Below are 7,232 nucleotides of genomic sequence, written 5' to 3'. Positions count from 1 at the left end.
GCTGCAGTGTTTCCCAGTGCCAGGACACCAGCTCACACCGGCCTAGCACCCAGATTTGAGGATTTTATGGGATGGGGTCACTGGTGGAGGCAGGCTGGGCCCTGCTGAGGAAGGAAAAGTGATGTGGGGAAGCATGGCTGAGCCCTGGTGGGCTGGGATGTCCACCAGCTCCAGCGTGTCCAGCCCACACCGAGCTCCAGGACACGTCCAGCAGTGGGGACAGGAGCTGGCCACCACGCTGCCCCCATCCATCTGCTGGCAAAAAGCAGATTTCTGCACCCAGCTCTGCTTTGTGTTTCAACTGCACCTCGAAACCAGTGGGGCAACCTGAGAACACCGAAAATAACCAACCCCAAAACTCAAACCTATCGCCTGAAATGAACCGATGTTCCTTCCCTGCCACTGGGCTTTTGCAACCGAAACATAACGTTTATAAAAAGTAAAATTATTTCCTCTTATAACTTAAGTGCATTGAGTATTTCCTTAAATATGGTTCACACTGAAAATAAAGTTACTTTTGCTGTACAGTAAATTTCTGATAGACTTAGAAATAAACTTTTTTTTTGTTGATACAATCTGGCAGGCGTGGCCGTGCAGCACTCCCAGCCACACGGCTCTGCCCACACACACACACATCCACACACACAGCCCCGTCCTCGGGGACAGGGACAATGTTAGGGGTTTCTAGCTTTCTATATTCGCATGGGAACATCTATCTTAAAAGTCCCTACGTTTAAGCAGCGGGCACTCAAACCAGTTGAGGGAACAGAGGGGGAAAAAATCCAAACTCTGCAGCGACGTTTTCCCCTCCCGTTTCCTTCCCCAGAGCGTTGTCAGCTTTTCAAATTTCAAAGCCCAGCTGGTGCTGCAGGCTTTCCCCATGAAGACGGGCAGTTTGCTCTTTCTAGAGGTGGGACATAGCTCTGGGATGCTCCTACAGGAGAACCCCCCTCCCCCTGCCGAACGGAGAAACTCGTGTCCCCGTTTTGAAATTTGAAAATCCACCAGCCAGCTGCAAAAACCTCTCCTGTCCTTAATCCTAGGCTCCTAAGAGAAACATGAAACTATGCAACCCATAACTTAACTCGCTCCTTGGGAATCCCAAGCTACAACATTATTTGACGGCATCCCGGCAGCGTCGCTCCCCTCCCTCCCTCCCTCCCAGCCCTGGGAGCTCCGCAGCCCCTCCTGGGGGGACCACGCTGCGCTCAGGAGGTGAAGTAGGAGTTCTGCATGGAGTACAGGTGGTCGATGGGGTTTCCCACTCGTGCCTGGAGCGGCCCTGCGTCTGCTGTGCCGAGGAAGCAGTCCCCCAGGTTGCTCAGTGAGGTATCGTCGCTGTCCAGGTCGTGGAAGAGGGGCTCAGCACCTTGGGAAGCAAGGAAGGCACAGAAGGGGTTCAGCATTTTGACAGTGCCTGGTACCCCAGTTTTTGTAGTGATGCCTTAGGATTCCAGCTTTCCTGTTTTTCAAATCCTGTACATCATTAGCGTGTAACTCCAAACTCCATGTAGAGTCTCAGTTAACTCTCTTCACATTTTATTCAGACAAAACGATCTCTCTAGCCCTGAAACTCAAGGACATCCTACTGCCTCAGGCCCTGAAAAGTATCAACAAAAGTGAATTGGGGGTAGCAAACTGGGGGTAAATGACTTCATTACCAGAAACTCTAATTGGATGATTAACCCCTGATATGTAAACGGACCAAACTTTTATCTGAAAAACTCGTGACCATTGTCCATTTTGCGTGTAGCCCCTTGGGGAGGCTTCGTCTTCCCTTAATGTACCTGAAGACCCTTCATTAAATATACCCACTTTTAACTTTTTTATCCATCCTTTTGTCTGTCCTCCGTTTCTAGCTAAGCCCAAAAAAGGCATCAGTAGCATGAGGGATTTAGGGGTGAGAGGACCCCACCACAACCCAGCATTTCTTGGAAGGGGAGAAAGCAGAGGGAGCATCCCCAGAGCCCTACCGTAGGGGTGCATGTGGTCTCCGGGCATCTGGGGCGGGGTGAGCCCTTGCCGGAAAGGGTCGGAGCCGTAGACACTTTGCTCCATGCCCAGCAGCTGCTGGGGCGGGGGCAGGGCGGTGTAAGGGTTCAGCATCCCCTCCAGCCCCGCGCTGCCCCCGCCTCCGTTTGTCTGGGCTGCAAGAGAAGGTCGAGATAAGATCAAGTCCTTGCTGCTGCTTTTCTTTTTTTTTTTTTTGGGTGGTGGAGCTCCGCTGGGAAGCCTGGAGAGGGTTGGGAAATGGGGAAAGCCGAATGGGGAGGGGGGTACCTGAGCTCAGGCGCTGTGTGTTCTGCTGGTCCTGCTGCTGCTGCTGCTGCCTCCTGGCGAGCTTCTTCATCTGGGAGAGAAGAAAGGGGGAAAAACAGAAAAACCAGAATGAAATCATCCCCTGGCCAAAGCCAGGCGGGAGGGAGCCCCAGCAGTGGATGCTGGCACCATTGAACCCACCTTGGCTCGCTGGTTCTGGAACCAGACCTGCACCACACGGACACTCAGCCCCGTCTCTGCCGCCAGCGTCTCCCGCACCTGGGAGAGAAGGGTGACAGCGGCGTCCCTCAGCCCACTCAGCTCGTCAGGGGCACTTTAGAAGGCTCAGATCAGCCAGGCCACGTCCGTGCTCAGCACCCAGGACACCCCCAAGAGCTGGAGGCAGCTGGGCATGGGCCCTTCTCCCATACCTTCCTGCAGGGCTTGGAGGAGACCTCAAACGATGCCTTGAACGCCCTCCGCTGCTGCGTGGTCAGGATGGTCCGGGGCCTCTTGGGCCGCTTGTGATCCTTCCCATCCTCAGCGCCCTTCCCCGAGGCCTGGCCCAACTTGCAGATGCTGTCCTCATCATCGCTTTTGCCTGAGGACGAAAAAAAAAAGCAAGTGCTTTACAGACAACAGGCAGCACACACCATGGTCAAAATAACCGGAGAGATTTAAAACAAGCTGGTGTTGGTGAGGATCTTGTTCTGAGTATGTGTGGGAAGATGAGGTTTGGGACTGCCTGCCCCATGACAGCTCAGAGATACTGCCACTTGAAGTCTGTGACTGCTCAGCCAGCAGATGTACTTTTGGTTCTTCTTTTCCCCCACAGTCTGAGCAGCTGCAATGTGAAACCCTGGGACAGCTGATTTTCCCTCCACCAGAGCCAGATCTCTGCCTGCCTCACAGCAATTTCCAGCCAGGCCACAGCTGGGGACACATCTGGACAGAGACACACATGAGGGGCCAGCAGTCATCAAGGACCACTGTGCCCTGGGGCTGTCCCCCAGCCCGGGTGGGGACAGAGATTGGGTCCTTCTGCCCAGGCAGACCAGGCTGGGGAGGTCAGGGTGATGGCTGAGCAGAGATGTTCAGAGAGGGCAACGTTAGCCAAGAACCCCTCACAAACACCTCCTGATCTGCTCTGCCATGGAGGACAACTCCCTCTAGAGCACAGACTTTTATTCATACAGATAAGGGGCACCTTTCTGCCTGTTATTTCCTTATTTTTGTGGCGTTTTAAACTAAAGCGTCCTTCAGCCTTCACCCCTGTGGTACTCACTGTGATGTGCTGCTCCACTGCATTCCCAGGCACTGGGGTGCATCTCCCTGCTGCTCTCCACCACTCAGGGCATGGAGCCTTTGGGCAGGAACTGCTCCGGGAAAGTGGACACTGCCTTTTCCCAGCTCTCCCCATTTACTGCATCTCCACTGCTGATGGCCTTGCCTGCCCAGCCCCTGTGGGTTTGACAGCACCTTCCCTCTGGCCAGCTACAAAATCACTTACAGCCTTTCCCAGAAAGTTCCTGCACTGTTCATCTGGGAATGGATAATGGAGAGGAGGTGCTGGTTTGATACGGATGCGGGCTCTGCAAGGCTGAGCTTGGCCCAAAGCCATCCCAGGGCTGCCGTGGCTCTGGGAGATGGGGATGCACCAGGGAGTATGAGCCTGGCTCACGGTAATTCACGGTGAAAACAGGCCAGGTCAAACCCCATAGCAAGAGATAATGATGGATCAAACACACCGGAAAAGTTTCAAAATGCCAGCCCAGGGGAGAATGAGGAAAGACGAGAGCAGATCTCCAGGGCAAGGGAGGCAGAGATCCCAGTGGAGCAGCAAGAATGTTCTCAGGCACCACTTACCTCTCCTCTCCACACTACTGAGCTCTCTCCTGGGTTCCAGCCAACACAGAGACCTTCCCTGTTAGCAGGCTGGGAGGGATGGGACAGGGAGAGCTCTTCAAAACAGCCAGGAGCTGGGTCTGGCTCCCAGGAATCAGAGCCTTGCTGCTCCTCAAGCTCCTTTCTTATGGTACATCCATGGCATTCCCACACCAGCAGGCAAGACAAACTGCTGTTTCCTTGCAAGTTCCAGCCCAAGGGAAGCCACAAGGGGGTAGGTGTGAGGAGAACTCCAGCGAGGGCAGTCACTCCCAAGCTGTGGAGCCTCTGATGGCTGACGGGGCTGAGCAGTGGCTGCTGCTGCCTCCTTCTCAGTGCCAGGTCCCTGCTCTGCCAAGCTCCCGGCTTTCTGAATGCTGGAAGAGTTTCATTTTGATGGAGAGGTAGAGACTTTGACAAATCGTGGGAGAAGGAATGTCAACTGGTGCCTGAACCCAAGCATGAGGTCAGCACCCCGCTCCCCTCCAGCCCAGGAAGGGCAGAGCCCAGCACGGCAGAGCCACAGGCTCTTGGGCTCCATCAAGTCCATGATGCTCAAAACCCACTTTCCAAGGGGGAAAACCCGCTCGGAGCAGCCTCTCCAAGCCCTCCCCCCGCCAACACCTGCTCCCCAAATCCCTCCCAGTGTCAAAGGGAAAGAAGGAAAAGTGAAGCCGGATTTGGCGGGGTATTACTTTTAATTAACTCTCCCTTTCAAGCCTTTCCCCACTTGAGGAGGGGGGAGAAATTAATGAGTGTCTGGGGCTGCCCCTGACGTCACCTGGGAAGGATGGATATTGTGCGGCGTGCCCTCGGTCCGACCTGCCGAGCCCACATCCCGCCGCCGGGGCCAGGACATTCCTCGCTCAGGAGGATTTAGGGAGAGGAGAAACGTTAGGACGCTTTTAATTGGAAAGCAGGGTCCTCTTTCAGAGGGGCTTGTTTACTTAGGCTGGGCGGCGGAGGCTCGGGGGAGGCAGTAATTGAAGCGAGGGTTTGGGAGATTACAGACAACATATGGCTCGCTTTTTATCTGCGCTTTCTCATAAAGTGGCCCTTGGTGTGCGGCCGGGGGGAGGGAGGGAGAGAGGGTGGGGGGCTTCAAAGCAGCCAGGGGGGGACAGGGGAGAGGCTGGAGGAGCTCATCACATGCTGCTGGTGAAGGGCATCCGGGCGTGGTGGGGACAGGGGACACCACTCTGCACCTCCCGGCATGGCAGCGGGGTCTGGGGGGATGCAGCAGGAGGGGGAGAAGCCACCACGCACCGAGGGATGTGTACCTGGGCTGGTCCCTGCTGTGTCACTGTCCCTAGGCAAAGCTGGTCGCCACCAAAAGCAGACAGGGATGGTGGTGGGGCCAAGCTCTGGGGTCTGCGGGGAGATGGGAAGGGCAGGGACCCCCCGGTCAGAGGCTGCCAGGCCAAGTCAGGGGCTTTGGGTTAGGTTTCTCTTCAGCCAAGGGGTTGCCTTGCCCTTTTGACTCCCACACTGGCCCTTCACATCCCTCAGGTCTCAGCTGGAGTTTCCACCAAAATAAGTCTTTCCCCTGGAGGTTTTTGCTAAGCTGAAACTCTTGGTTTGGCCGGGGCTGCTGGCAGCAGGGCTGGACCACAGGCTGATGAGCCACTGGGGAGGAAAAGCTCCCCAGCCTTTCCCCAACTGCCCTTTTCCCCCACTAGGAACAAACCCAAACCATTGTGGCTGATTTGCTTTCTCTTCTGCATGACATCTCCTCATTGGCTCCTATTTTAACTGAAAAGGGTTTGTATATCCCAGAGGAAAAAATAGTAATTCTTCAATCAGTTAAGGACTTTCCCAGGGCTAAGGGAAGAGCCAGTGCCAATGTGCTGGATCCCCCTGCACTCCTGCCCCTCCAGCACTGCACCATCACTCACCAGCTCCCCCCAGCCACCTCCTCCCATGGATTCACTCTGATTTTCAAACATTACCACCGTTAATTGCAAGGACTTTTTGTCCTGAGCAAGCAGGGTTGCAGAGCTCACACAGAACCCACACAGGCAGTGCTGCAAGACTAGATGGGATTTCGCTGCAGAGGAGCACAATGTTAAAGAGAAACACAAGTTCAGGGCAATTTTTCCTTCACATCTACAAAAACCATCCCCATCCCTTCACGAATCTTCTCCCAGCTACAGCGCTCAAGTGACAGGGAGCACCAGGCTTTGTTGTGCCCATGATTCACACCTTAACAACACACTCCTAATCTTGATTTCTACTTCTGCTCCAGCAGGGAAAAGACAGCCCCACAGCTGCTGACAGCCCTTTCCAGAGCAGAGAATTTCAAAGGTAAATCCTTTCCCTCCACAAAGCACACTTTCCCCAGGGAGGGATTTCAAGGGGAACTGAGAGACTGGTGAGGAGCAGGGCTCTGTGAGGTTGGTGTAATCACGAGGATTTCGGCTAGCAGATCATCAGATTATTTCCACTTTCCCAGTCCCCAGTGCTGGGCTTTCTTACTAAATTTGACTTCCTGGGAAACATTTGGGTTTAATTTGCACTGACTGTAGATAACATATTTGAATGCTGGTCTGATGCTCCGGGCTACCTAACCTCTGCCACCTCTCCTGCAGCCCCTCTCAGCTCTGCAGTGCCCCAGCAGTGTCACCAGGCTGGTTCTGGCCATCACCTGCCTCAGAAGCTGCTGGGGACATAAGGTTTGCAGACTCCCTGCTGCCAACTCGTGCTTCAGCTCCGTGCCTCAGTTTCCCCTTGTTATTAAAAGGGGTGACTACAGCAGAAGCAGCTCACCTTTTGTTCTCAGCTCTTCCAGAGTCCCAGGCAGGGATAGTGAGGCACAGGGGAGGGACAAAGGTTTAGCCCAAGGTAGTCAGTGGCCAGCTCTCCCTCCCACATCTGGGGAAGCTGCACGGGCCAGGAGCACAAACCCCTACATTAGTGAGCCTTACGGGGTGAGATGGTCCACAGAGCATCCTCCAGCCCTGCAGCCCCTCACTCAAGCCCTCACCACTGAGCTGGCACAGACCTGCTGGAGGACCCAATGGTGCTTACAGAGCTTGTCCCCTCAGACCAAAGGGCAGAAGTTCAGGACAGCGAGCCCAAACCTCACCTCC

The 7,232-nt window shown here is 54.8% G+C and overlaps 1 protein-coding gene across 1 annotated transcript in view; it reads right to left on the bottom strand.

Annotated features, from left to right (window-relative positions):
* Positions 1 to 1,208: 1,208 nt before the first annotated feature.
* The window catches only part of LMX1A (LIM homeobox transcription factor 1 alpha), a 41,047-nt gene continuing 35,023 nt past the window's right edge, over positions 1,209 to 7,232 (bottom strand). The window contains 5 exon segments of the mRNA XM_014874816.2: positions 1,209 to 1,369; positions 1,974 to 2,147; positions 2,281 to 2,350; positions 2,461 to 2,538; positions 2,691 to 2,860. Of these exon segments, the coding sequence (XP_014730302.2) occupies positions 1,209 to 1,369; positions 1,974 to 2,147; positions 2,281 to 2,350; positions 2,461 to 2,538; positions 2,691 to 2,860 (653 nt within the window).

Source organism: Sturnus vulgaris, chromosome 9 (genome assembly GCF_052056855.1).
Source record: "Sturnus vulgaris isolate bStuVul1 chromosome 9, bStuVul1.hap1, whole genome shotgun sequence".
Classification (NCBI taxonomy): Eukaryota; Metazoa; Chordata; class Aves; order Passeriformes; family Sturnidae; genus Sturnus; species Sturnus vulgaris.
This window is presented reverse-complemented; position numbering and strand designations above follow the sequence as displayed.